General features: G+C 37.1%; 1 protein-coding gene across 3 annotated transcripts in view; it reads left to right on the forward strand.

Moving 5' to 3' along the window:
- The window catches only part of xylb (xylulokinase homolog (H. influenzae)), a 58,245-nt gene that overhangs the window by 3,544 nt on the left and 33,371 nt on the right, over positions 1-21,330 (forward strand). For all 3 annotated transcript variants that reach the window (XR_008357881.1, XM_053493740.1, XM_053493741.1), the window contains exons 7-15: positions 100-165; positions 469-541; positions 1,527-1,645; positions 1,852-1,933; positions 5,548-5,588; positions 7,157-7,272; positions 13,861-13,976; positions 14,246-14,319; positions 18,518-18,614. Coding sequence is in view for 2 of the 3 variants with exons in the window: in XM_053493740.1 (XP_053349715.1) it covers positions 100-165; positions 469-541; positions 1,527-1,645; positions 1,852-1,933; positions 5,548-5,588; positions 7,157-7,272; positions 13,861-13,976; positions 14,246-14,319; positions 18,518-18,614 (784 nt within the window). In the remaining variant the exon portion in view is untranslated. The remainder of the gene's footprint in view (positions 1-99; positions 166-468; positions 542-1,526; positions 1,646-1,851; positions 1,934-5,547; positions 5,589-7,156; positions 7,273-13,860; positions 13,977-14,245; positions 14,320-18,517; positions 18,615-21,330) is intronic.

The following is a 21,330-nucleotide window of genomic DNA, read 5'->3' on the forward strand; positions in this document are numbered from 1 at the left end:
CTGTATTCAATACATTGTTTAGAATGTTTCATTCGTCTGATATTAGATTCGATCTGAAATCCTAAACCAGACTTAAACAAAGTGTATTAATGGTTTTAGCGCTTTACTGCAAATCAGATTGCCAAGATCTACCAGTTACAGCAGGACAGATACAATGAGACTGAGGTAAGTGTCTAAAAATTTAAAAATATTATAACTGCATTCACAAATATAGTGTATTTGTATATAGTCTTATATACTGTATATGTATACTGTATGGGGATTTTAAAGGTGGCACAAATGGAACGATTGTGATGGAGACTATGATGAGTGGTACCTCTTTATTGAGGAAGAGTTTCTCTACCACGTGTAATTTGAACAACCCATGTCAGTTATTAATAATTTTATGTCTGTTTTTACATTTCATTTCATACAGCCCTCGTATATATTAAATACAAAACAATTTTTTTTTATATTTGACTATTATAGAGAATCTCTCTGGTTAGTAGCTTTGCTGCATCTCTTTTTCTTGGTGATTATGCAGCTATTGACTACAGTGATGGTAAGTGAATGCAGGACTTTAATAATGATGATAATAATAAAAATTAATAATAATAATTAATATTACTGACCTGTTTTTTTCTACTCACATGCTTATTTTGGAACATTAATGCAATTATTCTTTTTTATACTACATATATTTTCTTGCAAGGTCAGAAATATTTTTTTTACATCTTGATCTGTGTTGCTCAGTTTTCTAGGTCATTATGATTTAATATTTATTTGAATTGGACGTTAAGGTCATGGTGATATGATGAAAAGAAGTTGGAGTGAGAATATTCTGTGCCGTTTTTATCCAGTACATTTCTGATTAGATTGCAGAAGCCTTGTTAGTTTTCCTCTATTTTAATCAGTGCCAGGAGGGAGAAGTGTGACGAGGGGTTCACCAGTGAGACACTAGAGACTCGTCTCATAAATGTTGAATAAATCTCTTACTAAATGTTTTACTAGATGAAAAAGTACATATTTTACTTCTACTATTTTACTACTTTTTAAACAAATGCTTACTATTAGGTTTGGCTTATTTGGAGTATTGATCATACAGCTTCCAGGGAATTAACTGTTACTTTAGAAATAATAATGTGTTAGAACAAGTGCATTGATATAAGCCTGGGATTGAAATGCCAGATGGGGCAGCCAGGACAATTGACAGAGCTGCTCTTGCAGTAAGGAACATTAGTTATTTTTCGTGAACCTTCCTGCCTTATTCTACGAAACCTCTAAATGTTTAAAAAAATTCTAGTTATCCGGTGTGCACCAGAAACTTTTTGCCGTACATCATATTATACTTTTTTTTTTTTGTCCCTTGATATTATTCATCCAGGATTTGGAAGTTTACATGGTTGATCATTGACCTCCTTCTTTTCACTTTATGCATTATTAAAAGAGAAAAACTGATGCAAGCATTTTACTCTGAAAGATTAGTGAGAGGTGTAAGTACGAGTCATTGTTCGGGTGCATACTGTAAGCGTTTGCTCTGATTTAAGGTTCAGGGATGAATTTAATGGACATCTTCAGTAAACAGTGGTCAGACACATGTCTAAGAGCCACTGCACCTCAGCTGGCAGAGAAGCTGGCTAACCCCAAGTCATCCACTACAGTTCTGGTATGATCTTCTTTCTTTGATCATCCTTCTATCGATCGATCAATCCATTTATCTTCGCTATAGTTGTTTATATATGAGCATGCTAAAAGCTGCCTCTGTAGCCTTTGCTGTGCTAGTGTTTTAAAGGTTGTAGCAAAAAGGACATCATTGTATCATATACTGTAAGATTGCTGTTTTTAATATTTAATATTAATTTCTCCTCCTAGGGCTCTCTTTCTCCTTATTTTGTCAAGCGATACGGGATGCCAGAAGATTGTAAAGTGGTGGCTTTCACTGGAGACAATCCTGGTAATGCTAAAATTACTACAGCACAGCATGCTTATTCTGTATTTCTAATTATAATAATATAGAAATATGCAGTATAAGCTTTAATCAGCCTAAACACGATGGAAACATGCTTTTTATCAGACTTCATAATTTTTGGCACCATCAATACATTACAGTACTGTACATGGCCATTTAGGTATAAAAACATCTGACGCCAAAACCATGGGCATTATACTTAAGTTGTTTCCCATTTGCTGCTATAACAGCCTCCATGTCTCTGAGAAGGCTTTCCATTACATTTTGAGTCATGGCTGCAAGGATTAATACTCATTTGGTCACTACTGCATAAGAAGTCAGAACTGAAACATCAGTTTCACGTCCGGTAATACCTTAGTGACCTGGGTGATCTCTAGCAAGACTGCCTGGTATAAAACTGGTGTTCCACTTCATCACAAAAGTATTCAGTGGGGTTGAGTTCAGGCCAGGGTACTGTGTAAGCAAGCTGCAGAAGTTTGCCCACACTGCCTCTCGGTAACTATCTTCAATCTCGCTTTGTGCACAGGGGCATCATCAAGATAGAGTAGGTTTTGGGCTGATAAGTGGGCTGAATGAAGGGAAATTGTAAGGCGATAAGGAATACGAAGCCATTTCCTACAATCATGATTTCGAATTTGTAGCAACAGTTTGGGGAAGATATACATGTGGGTGCATCAGGTGTCCACAAACATTTGGCCGTACAGTGTATGTTTAAAAAAAGTGATGACTAAAGATGATTTAGGTTAAATATCTAAATTACTGGAACTATTAAGAATAACAAAACGTGTTTCATTGTTATTGGCACCCTTTATTTGACCCTTTAAACAACAGTGCAACACTCCTATAATGCTTGATGAGATTGGAGAATGAAGGTGTCTTGGATACTTCTCAATTTATACTGATTGAGAGGTACTTCAGAGTTCTCAGCTCTTTCTTGTGAATACGCATGTTCAGGATTTTACTCTGGTTTAGGTCAGAGGACTGGATGCCTGTTTTTTGTGTTTCTGTGGCTTCGACTGTACAGTGTGTTTTAGATGTTTATTGTTCTGGAAGATACAACTGTAATCCAGTTGTAACCCTCTGGCAGAGGCAGCCAGATGTTTATTTCAAATCTTAAATTCTTCACTGAGATGACTTTTCCTAACTAATTCAGCTCATCATCACCGAACGTGGCGTTCATTCTGGTGCTGATTGTATGTGTGTCTCTTTGCAGAAATTATTTATAATGTGTGGTGGATAAGATCACCTTGTGTTTTAATCAAGCTCTTAGATCAAAATAGCATCCAAAAGAGGAGTGCAAAATACATACACACGTAGTTTCATATTAGGCATAGGATCAGAGCTGTTACTGAATAATGGGAGTATAAACTGGAAAGAACTGCAGTGTATCCCAGATATTTCAAATACAGTAAGATTCTTAGTCACTAGATGGCACTGAAGCTGCATTATACGCCCTGTCCTCCCCAAGCACGTTCTCTTGGAGGCTTCCTGTGAACAGCGTTGCCAGTTTGGGTGGTTTCCCATCCACCAGGGCTGTTTTTTTAATCACATTTGGCTGGTTTAAATGGCCTTGGGCTTGGAATGTAATTTTGGCTGCTTTTGTTGATTTTGTTTCATAAGAATGGAATTTAACACCCCCTCTATATTGTAGTAGTAGGTAGTAGTATTATTATTATTAATAATAAGAAGAAGAAGAATGAGAAGAAGAATCTTAAAGATGTTTAAAACCCAAATTTATTTTTTATAATTAAAGAGGTACATAATCTGTATAGTGATGTTACATTTAAATATGAGTGGCTCTAGGAGGTTTTTTTTTTAATAGTGACGTAGATGGATTTTAACCAGCATGAATGCAGCAGGTAAACCTTGGAGTCTTGGAGAGAGTAGAAGAATGAGGGATGTGATGTAAAGAGGGCATGTTCTCACTTATGGCCAAGCGCCTGACTTTCTCACCTCATTACTCCAGATTTTAATAGGTCCCCCTTCCCTAATTTGCAGTCATAACCATAAAACTAAGCCTTATGCCAGCCGTCATTTGTGTCTAGTCATTATGACAACTTACCCAGACTGCCAAAGAGCTTCACCTGTTTGTGATGGGTGTATTAGTGATGCATGCCATCACTGTGTATTGAAACAATAGTGTGTATTACAGTTACATTTAATTTACATCAAGGCATTTGGTACATATATATATATATATTTTGGTTAATCTTTCGGCTGCTCCCATTAAGTGGTGGCCACAGTGGACCATCTGATCTGCACAACAACTCTGCACAAGTCTGCCGGTGCCCTTTTTGGCGCAACCCTCCCATTTTATTCAGGCACTACATCTACTGGCTGGGGTTTGAGCAATGGCTAGGAATCGAACCAGAGCCTTCCACTTGGCAGGCGAGAAACCTACCACTGAGCCACCAATGGCCCTGCGGATAGATAGATATACACACACACACTATACTTGTATATATATTGGCGTTTCTGCCAAGGACTACCGAACCATTCTGGAGGACCATGTGCACGCAATGGTTCAAAGATTGTATCCTGAAGGCGGTGCCGTGTATCAGGATGATAATGCACCAATTAGTGGTTTGATGAACATGAAAGTGAAGTTGAACATCTCCCATGCCCTGCACAGTCACCAGATCTAAATATTATTATGCCACTTTAGGGTGTTTTGGAGGAGCGAGTCAGGAAACGTTTTTCCTCTACCAGTATCACCTGGGCTCTATTCTGCAAGACGAATGGCTCAAAATCCCTCTGGCCACTGTGCAGGACTTGTATCTGTCATTCTCAAGACGAATTGATGCTGTATTGGTCGCACACTATAGTAATGAATTATGGTCTAAAACTAGGCGTTTGTTTCATTGCCCAACCCCTGTACTGTATATGCGCTATACATACAGTTTGTGTATATATAATGTACAAACATCCTTAAGTATATATTCTATATATACACCATCAGCCATAACATTATGACCTCTGATAGGTGAGCTGTACAACATTGATCACAAACTACACAGAGCAGTAAGCATGGAGGAGGTGATTAATGGATGCAGGGCATTGCTCTTCAAGATGAGTTAAGGCACAGCGACAGCACTTTGAATGCTGGAAGTAAACATCTGTAGTCCAAAATGATTGAACAGCAGCATTCCTGCTTAGGGAATCATCAGTCTCAGATGCAGGAGGTTGCTGTATATAGTGAAAAGAGTAGGTGTAGAGCAAGTAATTAAATTTTTTTTATTTTTTACTAACCAAAATCAGCACTAACTACCTATGAGTAAACATTAACCAAATTTGTTTGGCCAACCAAATTGAACTAAGAAAAAGAATAGTAGCTGTGGTTTGAGCTATAAATCACAGCCCAGCTTACAACAACACTTTGTTTTACAGTACAGAGTCTGCTTGGCAACATCATTACTTTTTTCTGCCTCACCATCAACGATGGAATTGATGGCATTCACTGGGACGTTATCAGTTCCTGTTTGATAATGTTTTATAAAGCAGAGGATTTGGGAAAAGAGCTACATTTGAAAGGAATGAGTAATAAACTTGTGACAGTTTTAAAATAACTCTATTTATGTAATTTGATTTTTCCTTTTCAGGATCCCTAGCAGGAATGCGCCTGCGGGAGGGAGATATAGCGGTAAGCGTCTCCCAACCTCGGAGAGAGATGGACTTTACCTTTATTTGGTTTGGAGAGTGCGTAAGATAATATGTAAAATGCAAATGTTTTAGGAGTACTATTATACTGCATGCTGCACAAAGGAGGGAATATGGGAATAGATGGCCAGCTGCTACCCTTTCAGTTCCTAAAGCTTGCAGTTTATTATTCAGCTCTTCTTCTTAAATAGTATTGCTCAGTAACCACTATGAATTATTCAGTAACAATAGTGATGATAATAGAAAAATGATGTAGTTAGATGAGGGAGGAATTTTCCATACCTACCTCAGTTATATCGAGTCCAAAATACATCACATGGCTAAAAGTATGCGGACACTAAGCCATCACGCCCATATGTAATTCCTCTCCAAACTTTTGCCATAAACTTGTAACGTCAATGCTGTAATATTAAAATTTTGTTTCAGCATGACAATGCCCCTGATTTCCCATTGATGGCCTAGAAAACTGTCCTGCAACACCGATTGTGCACAAAGCCTCATCTGACTTCACTAACGCTCTTTCAGTTGAATCTAGTCAAAGTAAAGAATGGAGGCAGTTTTAGTAGGCAATGGGGAGACTAATTTAGGAACGGGATATTCTAGAAGCACATACACTATAGTGCTTCTTAATAGTCAGTTGTCCACATAACTTTGGTATGTGGACAACTGGTTATACAGTGTATTGACATGGATTTTGCTAACAATTGATGATTTATATTATATATAATGTACAATATTTATATTACATATTTATTATGGGGCATGCTGCTATAGGAAAATAATCTTTAAAAATTATGCATCTTCTTTTTCACTCCTCTAAATGCGCCATTTCAGTGTCTATGTAAATGAGCTACAGCTGAGCCACGTCCCTGCATTAAACAGCAGAGCTGCGCAACAAGTCAGGGGAGGAGATATATGAGGTCACAATTGGGGGGGAAATCTAGTTGGCTTGTTTGAACCCAGGCCAATTGAAAAATGGAAAAAGGACAAAAAGCAGGAAATGTTTCCCCCCCGCCCACATTTCTGTATGTACCCGCACATACTGAGAACCAATCTGAATGTCTAAAAATGACTAAAAAGTGAATTATGCACAATATGCCCCATTGAATTGTTCTATTATATGCTGTTCTGAGCATTGAAAATGTGTAAATGTGATGTGAAATCAGGTTTCTGATGTATCTCTTTTTTTTTTTGTCCCTTAGGCTTTTAAACCACAACTAGGTTTCCACATTTTAGTATGTGTGCCTGGAGGCTCATAATTTATTAGAAATTTATCATATAAATGTCTGATAACATTTTGACATAAGGAATCTGTCAATTTTTCATTTTGTTAAGTGGTCAGGCTTTTTTTTTTTTTTTTTTTTTTTGGTGATGTATTGACACTTTAAACACTCAACCAAGCCAATGTAATTTTCTTCTGCATACAGGTTTACTTCCATATTTTTTTAGGTTTTGCCTCCAAAAGGTCATGAGCAATGTGCCATGTTTATATATCCTAGTAATATAAAAGAGAGAAATCGATTTTTATTTTTTTATATTTCTCTCTTAAAGGTGAGCCTGGGCACGAGTGACACTGTGTTTCTGTGGATCAAAGAGCCCAGGCCTATGGTGGAAGGACACATCTTCTGCAACCCTGTAGACTGTCTATCCTACATGGCTCTGATCTGGTAAAATAATTCTGCATCCAAATTAAGGGAGTCAAAGGTCTGTTTATGATGTGTATATATACAGTACAAAAGCTGATGAGAACAAAAGCTATTCACATTCGCTGATGTTTCACAATGTTAAATGTAACTACAGTAAACTACAATTATGATGTTGATGGTCTTTAATTAGTAACAAAAAATCCTATCTATCCATAATGCACCACCCTGCTCTAGATTAGTTTCCTATAACAGCATGCCCAATGTTTTATTTCTTGCACATACAAATCTCAAACTGATTCTGCTAAGGATAAAAGGTCTTTGAGCCAGCGGATGAAGGCTAAAATGAGCATGATGTGATCTTTTTCTTAATACTGTACCAGTAAGCAGTCAGGCGATTACATTATGTACTAACTAAAGGTTAAGAGGATTTATTAACACCTGTATCAAAAGCATTACCATCATCTAGACAAATGGAAATAAAAGCAAGCGTGGCTTTCTCTACAGTAAATCATGAAATAAAATAAATGGTTTGATTTCAGCAGCTACTCTAAAAGGAAACTGTTTTCAAGTTGATTTGATGATCAAATCTGAGGTTACTGTAAACAATTACCTTTGTGTTCCTTATGTGAGTTGTAGTGTGTGTGCGCTTGTTTTGTGTAGTACTGTGCAAAGGTTTTAGGCAGGTGTGAAAAAATGCTGCAAAATAAGAGTGCTTTAAATTAGAAGTGTTAATAGTTATATATATGTATATATATATATATATATATAAATTAGTGCGTTAACGCATGCGATTAATTTGAAATATTTAACGCATTAAAAAAAATTAACGCAATTAACGCGGTTGCAGTTTTTTATTTCCTGTTGTGGCCGACGTGTGTTCAACGTGCAAAGAAGTATGGATAAGACCAAGGAAGGACTTTTAGACGGAAAGTTTCAGTATAAAACTCTGCCGGATGGTTCTGTGGATAAAACAAAAGTAATCTGTACATTTTGCAAAGCCGAATTTAAATACCAGAGAAGTAATTCGTCTTTGACATATCACTTAAAAGCAAAACACCCCACCAAAACAATCTCTACAGGGCCTCGCCAATGTAAATTGCATTGATTGTTTTGAAATTCAAATGACACAAATGGCACATACCTGTGTTTTTATTTCTGTAATAAATATGGCTTTCAAGCCAACAGTTAATTTGGAGAATATTGATGGTTTATTGCAGGTATGTTGTTTACATGAGAAAATCTGTGTTACAAGTTAAACAAAAATTCCAATAAACAATCATATTTGAATTTAAATAGTTTAATTGTCTTGAGTTTACATTAATTATTTACATTTAAATATCCAAAAAGTTTCAGTCTTTTAATTGTGATTAATCGCGATTAATTGCAAAAAATTTTGCGATTAATTAGTTAATTTTTTTTTATCGATTGACCGCACTAATATATATATATATATAATATATAATATATAATGTTGTATAATATATAATATATAATATATATATATATATATATATATATATATATATATATATTTTATTTCAATCAATTAGCAAAATGGAAAGTAAATAAACAGTAGAGAAATCCAAATCAAATTAACATTTAGTGTGACCACCATTTGCCTGCAAAACCAGAATTTAAATCAATTCAATTAGGTACCCTTGCACATGGTTTTGAATGGAACTCGGCATGTAGGTTGTTCCCAACATCAGATTTTCTGTACATGTAGGCTGCTTCATATCCTTCTGTCTCTGCATGTAATCCCAGACAGACTCGTTGATGTAAAGATAAGTGCTCTATGGGGACAACTATCACCTCCAGGACTCCTTGTGCTCTATGCTGAGGACAGTTCTTAATAACATTGGCTGTATGTCTAATGTTATTATCCTGCTGCAGAATAAAGTTGGGGACAATCGGACGCCTCCTTGATGGCATTGCATGATGGATAGGTATCTGTCTGTATTTCTCAGCATTGAGGACAACATTAATGCTGACTAAATCTCCAACTCCATCCAAGCCAGATATTTCACATTTTGACTCATTAGTCCAGAGCACCTGCTGCCAGTTTCCTGCACACCAATTGTTATGTTTTTCTCCATGGTCGAGAACCTTAACCTTGTGTCCATGTCTGAGGTATGACTTTTGGGTCGCAGTTCCTCCATGAAGACCACTTCTAGCCTGACTTCCCCAGACAGTACATGGGTGTCCCTGGGTTCCACTGATTTCTGCCAGTTCTTTGCTGATGGCACTGTTGCTGGACATCTTCCAATGTCAAAGAAAAGTAAGCCTGATGTGACTTTCATCTGCTGCAATAAGTTTCCTTGGCTGACCACTGTGTCTACGGTATTTAGCATTGCCTGTTTCGTTGTGCTTCTTCGAAATAGCTTTAATAGCACATCTTGAAACTTCAGTCTGCTTTGAAATTGTTGCCTGGGAGAAAACTTGTTACTGCAGAATAACTACCTTGTATGTTGTTGCTGTGCTCAGTCTTGACCTTTCACACGAGTCTTCCACAACCTCATCTTGGTAGCAGAGTTTGGCTGTAACTCATCCTGTTATAAGCCTCCTACACAGCTGTTTCGGTTAATGATGGTATTTCAACCTACATCTGAAATTGATAATCATTAGCACCTGCTTGGAATAATTGGTTAATTATACACATGACTCTGATTCTATAACATCCGAGACTTTGTGCAAAGTGTAAGAATTGATGCTTGTTTGAAGCATAAAGTACACACCAAATACTCAGTTGCTTTAGATTATTTCTTTAAAAAAAAAGTCTTCTGTTCGCTCACTTTGCATTTTCTACATTGATTAAAAGAAACATTTTATTATTCATATTTTTGAAAGCGTAATAAACTTTTGCACAGTCCTGCACATACTGTACACATGCATGCAGTGTGCTAAGAGTACGTGCGAAAATGCTTATAATTTGAGTTCTTTTCTCATTTGGTATAAGATTTTCATTATGAATTATATTATTGACAAGAGCTGGAGTAAAAAATAGAAGCTTTAAAGATTTAAAAAAATTTCAGACTTTCTCTGTGTTCTGAATTTGCTTTAATGACTGTAAGCACTTGAGTTGGCAAGGACTCCAGAAGTTTGTGCAAAACAATATGATTAATTTTAGATTAAATCCATTAAATTATCATCATCATTATCACTTAAATTAGGCATGAGCAAATATCGGAGCTTTTTTATGCAGCAGTTAATATGGTCAATGTCACACCCTCACTTACACATTGTCTATGCTGCTTCATCCTGTATACAGGGTCACGGGGGGGGGTCCTGGAGCATGAGGTGGGGTACACCCTGGATGAAGTGCCAATCCATCGCAGGGCACACACACACACTACGGGCAATTTGGGAATGGAAATTAGCCCAATCTACATGTCTTTGGATTGTGGGAGGACTAGTTCTGGAGAACATGCAAACTCCACGCACACAGACCCGAGGCGGGAATTGAACCCCGATCGTGGAGGTTTAAGCCACCGTGCCACCCAGTGCTTATTTAAATTGGGACATGGAATTAGTGAAAATGTGAAATATTTTATTGTTTTTATATATATATATATATATATATATATATATATACATGTATATGTATATATGTATGTGTGTGAGAGAGAGAAAGAGTGATAAAAAGTAAAAATAGCACAGATTTATTCTTTCCCGGTATAATGGTTATAGGCTCAATGTCTCTTTTCTGAGGACTTTGTAGGCATGCAGCTGCCATGAAACTCAAGTGCTTCCCTCTCCAAATCTATATGAATGGCTGTAGGGAATTATCAAGCTAGCTGCTGATTGAGGCACCGGTAAAGGTCACGCTCATGCTGTCTGGAGAAAAGAGCTCAATATGATAGCTGCCATTCACATATGTAGCCGCAGTCCTTACACTAACTTTTAGAGTTTTTACTGTTTTTGTTGATGTTCTGAAGAAACATTCGGATGTGTTGACATACTATACTCTTCCTGCATAATATTTCAGAATATGAACAATAGCACTGTCGGATATAACTAGATTTCTCTAATTGTGCTGAACCTGCAGTTGGGAAAAGTCAATTTGGTAACTGATTTTCTAGTCATCTTCCACTTTTTATGCCAGTATGGTCTCTCTTTTCCTTTGCACTTTTTCTCTTTGCTTCTTTTTTTTTAATCAGCTCAACTCAAATTACCCTTGAAATTAGCCCATTTCCCTGTCTTTACTTCACGGTCCTGGGCTGTTGACAGTGGGTAATAAAAGCCTATAGAAGCATACTGCTGATTAACTTTTTTTTTTCCCAATGTATGCATTAATGCACTTTTTATGGCCTGCACAAAGGAATAGAGAATGTTTTGTGCCAAATACAAATGAGAAGAATTATTCAGTTATTGATTAATTTATTTGTTCATGCTCAGTCATGAACCAGTGACCCTGGAGCTGTGAGGCAGCAATGCAGCCTGCTGCGCGTCTGTGCCACCCAGTGAGAATAATTAATCAAACATGCCTATTCATACTTTTTAACATTCAGTTTGCTTGAGATTTCTTTCCTTTTTGCATTCCTTTGTGATTTACAGTCAGGTCCATAAATTTTTGGACAGTGACACTTCATTTCTTCTTCATACTACCACATAAGAGTTGATGTAAAGCAGTTATAATGTGTTTTGAAGTGTAGACATTCAGCTTTAATTTATGGGGCTTTAACAGAAACATTGCGTTAATTGTTTAGGAATATACTTAGGGACCTGACTGCATCCTGTGCAAAGCTTTCTGTAAATGTAAAGTAAAACAACAGCTAAATAATAAGTGAAATGAAATACATTAGCTGTTCCATCTGTACATTTTTATTTTCTGCCTAAGTGGGTGACAGTGCTACAGTATGGCCAGTAAAAATGCATCCGTGCACAAACACGAAACTGATTGCAAACATAAGCTTTTTCCTCCAAATACTCCTTATGGGGCATATCTAAATGAAATCAACATGCATAGCTGGCACTAACTGGCTGCACTATTTAGTTTAATTTCCACCTATTTTTGTCCTGATTATTTTGCAATTTTGCATCCCCCAGAAGAGAAAAAATGGTCACAAATATCCATCCATCCATTTGTGTGTAATATATATATATATATTTATATATATATATATATATATATATATACACATGATGTCTGAGTGCTACCATTACACACAATCGGAGTGTGTGGTCAACACACTGCCACTCCTCATGCTGCTCTAATGTCTCAGCAGCCCTCACTTCTGCCTGTCATACATGTATGTGCTGTCACTGTTGAAGCATCACAGTCTGATTCAGGGTTTCATTCGCTCAGTGGATGAACCATCGCTGTAGACGCTCTGCTGTCTGACCGTGGGTTCATTGTTCCTGATTTTAATTTCTTTCTACATTGTAAAGAAACGCTAAAGGCATCCAAAATATGCAATAATCTCCTCCAGTTAATGTTGAGGTGCATCTGCTACTTATGATCTGTAAAGCCTTTATGACAGCACAAATCTAAGGTGCACTTGACAATACTGTTCTTGCAAGAACTATTTCAGAAAGGCTTACCTGAGTCTTAAAATAACAACTGACTGTTTTTGTTGTTACATAATTACCTAATTCCATATGTTATTTCATAGTTTTAAAATCCCCAGTATTGTTGTAGAATGTAGAAAATAAATCACCATACAAAAACAAGTGATCCTAAACTTTAGAGCATGTATGTGTATATGCATGTGTGTATGTTTGTGTGGTCTTAGGCACCATATTATATGCTGTACCAATTTTGTTCTATATGTTTATCATGTCTGCATAATTATGTACAAAATCATTCAGTATTTCCATATATAACTTAAAAAATAATAAATAAATAACATACTATAACAATACAGGAGAATATAAGCATGACTGTAAAGAAAAAAACCATATAGTACAAGACATACCTAAAACTAATAACTTTTTTACTTTTAGTACTGTGCAAAAGTCTTGGGCATATACAAAAATATGGCATAAGCAAAAGATGCTTTTAAAAACATTTTTGCATAAAAGAAACTTCTATAAAGAGCTTAAAATCAGGAGTTTTGGACACAGATTTTTGCAGTTTAAAAAAAAACAGCTGTTAGGTTTTACTGAGCTTGCTGGAGAATATGAGTTCTTCTGGTAACTTTGTCACACTCGCTCCTTTATATTTTTATGCAAATTCCAGGAGCGTAAATGAGGTTTTTTGTTTCCATCTGAAGACTTGTCTGTCTTGTACTATATTTTTTTCTTTACAGCCACGCATATATTCTCCTGTAATGTTATTTATTTATGAATCTTTAAGTTAGGCCTATATATGGAAATACTGAATTATTTTGTACACTACATAATTATGCAGACATGATAAACATGTATAACAAAATATATATACACACACACCTCTCCAACACCAAGTGAATATGTTGTAGGACCAACTTTTCAGCCACATGACTTTTGGGGTATGTCTCTACTAGCTTTGCACATCTACAGAGTGAAACTTTTTTTTACAGAGCCCATTCTTCTTTGCAAAATAGAGAAAGTTGGTTGATATAAGTGCATGTCTCCTATAGATCTATAGACAGCCTCAGGTCTAACCCATCACCTGTTTCTTCTTTTTAGCTATAAAAATGGTTCTCTGACTAGAGAAAGGATCCGTAATGAGTGTGCTAGAGGATCATGGGAAGATTTCTCCACTGCCCTGAGGTCCAGCCCCACAGGGAACAATGGAAACATAGGTGCCTGCCCTTCCACATAATTTGTTTAACTGATTATAAACATCAGTCATTATAAGCGCATCCTATGAGTAATTTGATAAACATGCTTGCTTCGCACATCATTCACTGATTTAATTAAGAACATTTTGTCCAGACGTGGTCATGCCCTGCAGAGCGATGCCACAGTCCCACAGGGGCCATGCTGTGAATAAATGGTGATAAATGAATTAGGTCCAATCAGTTACATTCTCATGCTGTGCTTTTTTTTTTGTTTTTTTGTCACATTTCAGGAATTTATTTTGATGCAGTGGAGATCACACCTTCAGCGGTTGGGATTTACAGATTTGATCAGCATGATAGAAACGTAAGTAGCTTTAAAGGTTAACAGTGTTGTTATATTAAATCATATTATGCGATGTTTCCCCTAGAAAATGTTTCCGGCATGGTGGCAAAAGGATGATAGAGCTTTTGCATGTATGCGCTAAAATCTGGGTCTATTTATTTCTTGCATGGTGTAAGATATTAGCTTGGTAATTTCCATAATTGTACTACAGATGAGTGCTGATTTGGATAGACCAAGCTCTTTAACTTGTAATTTTATTTTCAGCAGCACTTTTTTTTTTTTTTTTTTTACTTTTTTTTTATTCTAAAATTATAGTTTTAGGTTACTTAGGTTTAACATAAACCAAGAAAAGTTTTTACATAAAACAAAATGTGAAAAGGTAGTGCAATGTTGTGTTATTTGGTATTAAAGTGTAACCACATTACAACACCTTAGAATTTTTACAATATATCAAAGTTAAGTTAAAGTTAAGCTTTAAAATTAAGCTGTTAAGCTTTTATTTGTCACATATACAGTACATCTAAAATTCTTGAACTGCCAACCTCCCTTTTAGGAACTTGGTGACTGCCCTGGTAGGTAGAATAATTAGAACTATTTAAATATTATCCTGTCATATAGGCATGGCAGGGGGGCTTGTTGGCATGGCGTGACACTATAATGGTTGCTATACATAATAAACATTAAAGGATAATTTAGTTTGATAATTAGCTGTTCTGTCATTTTGTCTTATTAATTTAAGCCGGGCATGTTTACATTTGTTACAAACGACATCAAGTTGAATATTAATATACTGTATACCAGTCAGAATTAGCCATCTGCTCGCTTTTTATCTAACTACACCAAAGGTCACTTCTTCAAAACTGTGTAAATGTAGGATTTATTCTATATTTATAGATTTTTTTTTCAGTGTTTGTGTGATAATAGTAAGTAGCATTCCAAACCTTTTTAAATTGTGAAAGGAAGATTGAGATTTTCTTCATCTACTTCTAGAAAAACTGATTTGTCTAATTAACACATTTACACATTTATATACGTATAACTTTTATTACAGATATTTATTAATTATGCATCAGCATATTGAAAGCCAAGACTTTTCTAATTTGTAATAAGATCTCCTGCTGTTATAAATTAAAAATGCTGACAATAAAATGGATCTGATCTTGCCGAGCTTCACTAGCAGAAGTCATGACCCTAAAAATGGCTAATAAGCTCCTGTTCCTTGTGTGATTACAGGCAGTTAAATGAGCAGAAATTGAGCTCAGTTTATTACACTGGGCTCAGTTTGCACAATGTTGCTATACTTTAACATGGCATGCTCTTTGTAGATTTTAAACTAGCTAGATTGTTGAGAATCGGAGGGAACACTGGACTAGGACTCATCGTGCAATGTTCATGACATGAAATGTAAAAACCAACGTGAAATAGCAGGACAATGCCTCTTGTCAGTATATGAGTTAGTATGTCACAAATCCCTATAGCTCCTATCAGACAGAAACAAAGATGCATTTGAGTAAGAAGCTATTGTAAAAATAAAAAAAACTTGATAAATACAATATAGATGCACATTACATTAATTAAATCCTTATTAGTGTTTCAGGTTTAAATCAGTTAAACTGTGTTAAGACAAATGACTCATAAACTGTATTGCGATTTGCTGAAATGCATGTGGAGAAGGTGAAATGCCTTGTTGGAAATGTATATTTTTTGGTAGCACGATAAGATTCAGAAACAGGTCATGACATACCTGTGACCACGAGCAAAAGCTGCTAGGCAATTCTCAGGAGCGAAACGTCATCCAGCAACAAGTAGAAACCTGAACCAGTAAAGGAAATGAAAACTTTCACTGGTCACTATGGATGTTCTCCAGCTAGCTGCAAGTAGATTTTATTGCGGACAACAGAAATGGCTACTTCAGTTTAGTTTCCTTCAAAGCCAGTGCTATCTGGATTTATCTAGACATTGCTATAGATCTCATCAGTCTATTTTGAGGACATGAAAAGCCTTGTACTAGATGCTTGTGGAAAAAGCTTCCATGGGCTAACATAAATTTAAACTGATTTAAAAGGATGGCCTTCCTTTCTGTGTTTAGGAGGACACCAAGGATGTCATGATAGTGTCTGATTACTATGATCCAACCGAGATCAGGGTTAATAAAGAGAAGGAGGATGTATTGTCATCATGCCCTTTCAACTACCAAAAGCTATAAAAGGTGTGAATTTGCTGCAACAGATGGGTTGGAAGCGATCACTCCCAGAATCCTTAGAAAAAAAAAAGGTGGTGGAGGCTTATTATCTTTTTCTTGTCTGTAGGATGCTACAAGGCATACATTACTGAAAGAACATACACAGTCAGGTACAAGATTGGCTCCAAAGTGTGGCTAGAGGATCTGGCACAGGATCTTGTTTCCCCAGTGACGGCAAGGAGTGCTCCTCAACCGATAGGAAGCCATATCTGAGCATACCTGGGTGAAACTCCTTCAAAAGAAAAGTGTCAGCAGGGAGTGTGAGCTGCCAAGAAGTGGCACTGATGCACCTGCTGTGCCACCATCTATGTCTGCAGATATACTGTAGTAAAGAGGCTGTACGCATCCTGTGGCAAGCATGTCAGTCAACATCTTCACTGACATGATAATATGACACAGATTACCAGTGTGCACTGAACAAACTGGGATTTAGTTATATAGTTATAGCTGTTGCGTTTTAAAAATAGAACTAGAACTCACCGGAACATTTGTTAAGATTTTCCGTAACTTTAAAGGTTAAGAAATGAAGGTTTTACTGAAAGTTTACTAATTCTGTTAAGCATTTAAGAAAACGCTTAGGTGGATCCCATCAAGGTAAAAGGTTTTCTCAGTATGACACAGCCATGATCAAAACGCCCTGATTCGCGTTTGAAATGCTGGCCTCCCAGGAACTCCTTTAATGACTGAGTTTAAGTACAAGTATGAAGATTTTAATCATTAACTGGAAAATACAAACTACCTAAATGATTGTTAATAAAATGGTACCGAATGGAAGGATTTGGTTGTATAGTGTTCAAGGTAAACTGGGACTTTTGATAGGGCCATATATGAAATACAGTTATTAGAGAAAAGAATTACCTTTATGTTTTCATATACACTCCCCTAATACGTTAGTGCACTAGTGCCTGGACCATCAAGGTAGAAAGCTTTCACAGTACGCCCAAGCTTCTGACTGCTTGCTTACCGTTGCTTAACGTCTGAAATGCTAGCCTCTCAGGAACTCCTTGAATCAGGCATACATGTGGAAATGTCTTGGAGCGAGGTCTGTAGGACAGGACTGTACGCAGGATGTGGCAATAACTCCAAACTGAGTTCCTGTAATGTGCAAGTGGGGCTGGTGAATAATTGATTGTGCAGTTCCAATAGACATACAGTATGTGTCTCTTCCACAAGTTGGCGACAAGTTATTGGTCGATTTTCAAGTCGCTAAATATTCACTGGAACGTCTGCAGTGGGCTCTGAGATTTATAAAATATTTGCAGCGTTCAAGTGTTTTACTGCAGCTAAGAGACTCATCATTGTCCTGTCCTTGAAGCCTTCCCTTTTATCATAAGTCCTGGTTTGACCTAACGCTCCTGGTTTTAATGATACATTGCATATATACTTGTTGTTTTTGTTGCTGTTTGATAAAATCAAAAAAAGTTTTGGAGTTAATAGAATCACTGCAATGTGTGCACCGACTGATTTATTGCTTAATTTAATAACGGATCTTTAATTCTAAAGAAATTCATCATTTAAAATCATATTTAAAGAGATGTGTTAATTCCTGATTTATCATTGTTTATGCGAGGTGCTTTTACTTATCTTTCTCGAAGATTTTTTATTTTTTTTTTCAAGCTTCCATTAGTAGCCTCTGTTCATCTCTACTAATGTTACCCTTGTACTTTCTATGAACTGCTGAGATTATCTGTCTCAGGCTACAAGTTGCCCTTTCTCCACTGATCTGAGACTGCCATCCACTCCTCTGTGTGTAATCCCACCCATTTTCAAACAAGTCTAAAAACTGCCCTTGGATCAGTAAAAACAGGTGGTGCTAAAAAGCAGGATTTAGAGATGCCTCATGGTGTGAGCTGGGGTCACTGCTGCTGTAGAGATTCTCTGTGGGAACACCGGGGCAATGAAAGTGATCTTTGTGGAAGCAAGAATCAGCCCTGTATCCATCCTTAAAGCCTGCCTTTGTGTTCTGGTCCTGCACAGGTATCTGCCTTCACCCCGGAGGTGGAAATTCGAGCCCTGGTTGAAGGACAGTTCCTGGCAAAGAGGGTGCATGCCGAAAAGTTGGGTTATAGGATTAGTAAGTTTTCTCAATCTCCTGCTCGACGTCACATACTGTATGTAATCTGTCGCCTTTCTCCAGAAGTCCTTTTTTTCTTCCTCCTCCTTTTCTTCTTTCCTCCTCATTTCTCTCCACTATCAATCCATCTCACTTTATATAGCTTTGTGGGTCCATTATCCTCTTTATCATTGCACGTATATACAAGCTCTAAAGTTTGAGTCACTGGGTTCTTAGAGGAATTCAGGCTAATTCCACAACTCAAAGCTCTGCTAAGGCTCTGAATGAAGTGACCTTCATTTCTTTATTTCTTTTCATCAAGCGAGCATTATTATTAGTCAATAGTAGTTTTAGTGCCACAATTTTTTTTCACATGTATAAAAAAAAAAAATTCACACACTCATTAGCTTTTACCTTTTCGTGTTGTTATTTTGTTCATTTTTCCCTCCCCTATTATGTCGAAGCAGAAATCACAGCGAGGGTTATTACTTTACAGGTAGGGAAGCTTGCAGGCAGACAGCCGGCGAAACACACACTTTAATTAAAGTGTGATCAGGTGCTGAGAGACAAGAATTCTCTCCCAGTCTCAGAGAGATTGCCCTGAGTGCTACCCAACCTGTTTGCGGTTTGTCCCTGCTGCTGCCGGAGCTGTTTAAAATGCAATCACACCTTCTCCGCCTCACATCTTCTCCGAAATGTAAAGCCGGTCAGCAGCTCGTCGTCAGCAACTTGGGAAAATCTCTCCGAAATTAGAACAGCATTGGCAAGATTTCCAGAAATTAACTTGACTGAAAAAAAAAATCTTTGCAGAAACTTCTTGCTTATTTAAGTTTGATTGACACAGACAAAGCAGACATGCATAAAATCACGGCCTGTCAACGCGATTAGAGGCCATCAATGCATATTATTTCAGAATTGTTCTTCGCTTTCTTATTCAATTCATTTTTATATGCTGCTGATACATGATGATTCAGTTTTTGTTCTGTTTTAAATTATATACCATGCCTTCAGTACATTGCAAGCTCATTTTGAACCCATATGTCCAATGGGTTTCATTTAATGAGAAGAAAATGATTTCCTACTCCCAAGTAGTGTGTCAGTAAAGTGTTCACCCTGTCTTTAGGATACGAGTCAAAATTTCAGCAATGCCACATTTATATGTGCGTGAGACAGTGTAATTGGCCCTGCTTTCTGGGGGGGAGTGATGCCGTTCCTCTGTCCTCTGTCAGTCAGAAGGACACCAGAGAATTAAGCTGTCCTTCTTTCGGTTATGTTTTAGAGGAAGCATGTGTTGACCTTTAACGCCCTGCAGTCGATAGCTATTGTGTTTGGGGAGAATTATTTATTGGCAATTTCCTGTGATTTTATAAGGAAATTAACATTTAATGTTGTCGCTGAAATTGAGCCAAAATTGCTGAAGAGGAAAACTACTTGAGTTAATGAATGACACAAGACAAACTGTCTAAAGGTAAAACATTACAATACATTTTCTAGGTGTTAAGAAGAATAAGAATAAAAAATAATTTTCAATTATTTGTCACATGTACTTTACAGCACAGTGAAATGTCTTCTTCGCATATCCCAATTAGGAAACTGGGGTCAGAGCGCAGGGTCAGCCAGCTTACAGCGCCCCTGGAGCATATAGGGTTAAGGGCCTTGCTCAGGGGCTTAACAGTGGCAACTTGGCGATGCTGGGGCTCGAATCCCCGACCTTCCGATCAGTAACCCAGTAACCCACAGCCATAACCGACTGAGCCACCACTGGTGGCTGGACATCACTGGTGGCTGAGTATTGGACCTCTCAATCCCAAGTGGCATAGTGGTTAGCACTGTTATCTTTGGGTCCCAGGGCCAAGGGTTCGATTCCCTCCTTGTTTTTTTCTGCATGGTGTTTGCATGTTTTCTTCCTGTGCTTAGTGGGTTTCTTCCAGGTACTTTGGTTTCCATAGTTCAAAGACATGCAGATTAGGTTAATTGGTGTTCCCAAATTTCCCCTTGTGTGTGTGCCCTGTGATGGATTGGTACCCTGTCCAGGGTGTCCACACCTCGTGTCCAAAGTCTCCTGAGATCCTGTCCAGGATAAGCAATAGAAGATGAAGATGAAGGGATTTTACATGTCTACAGTCCCATGTTTATAGATTAAGAAATGATTTTCAAGAGAGAGAATTTATTTTCTCTCATTTAAATTAGTTCGTCTGCGATGGATTGGCAGCCTGTCCAGGGTGTACCCCGCCTCATGCCCTAAGTCTCCTAGGATAGGCTCCAGGTCCCTGCGACCCTGAATACAGGATAAAGTGGTATAGAATTTATCCTCAGAGTGAGTGAGTAAAATAGTTCATTTGTCATGTCATTCAGTTTGACCCACTTATTTTTTAAGATAAAACTATTCTACCAAAAAAAAAAAATCTACCAAAATTAATTCTCACTGGAACGAAAGATAAATCACTGATCCCATTTTTTAAATTAATTATTAGATTTTATTAGGTTTATTCTCATGAAGGGTGACAGTACATCTGAACCCATAAAATACGTTGACCTATTTTAGGGGGCTGGTTTTTGAGAACTAAATCATTAATCAGAATGTTGAAGTAGGAAATCAATATCACACAGGCATAAGAATGTATGGAAATGAAATCTCATTCATGTCACATCTATTCCTCATAAAAACTCCTGAGGTGCCCGGTGCTCTGTGCTATACAGTAGTTTATACCCAAGACTGTTTCATATTTATCAGCTT

This window comes from Clarias gariepinus, chromosome 4, assembly GCF_024256425.1.
Source record: "Clarias gariepinus isolate MV-2021 ecotype Netherlands chromosome 4, CGAR_prim_01v2, whole genome shotgun sequence".
In the NCBI taxonomy this organism is placed as follows: Eukaryota; Metazoa; Chordata; class Actinopteri; order Siluriformes; family Clariidae; genus Clarias; species Clarias gariepinus.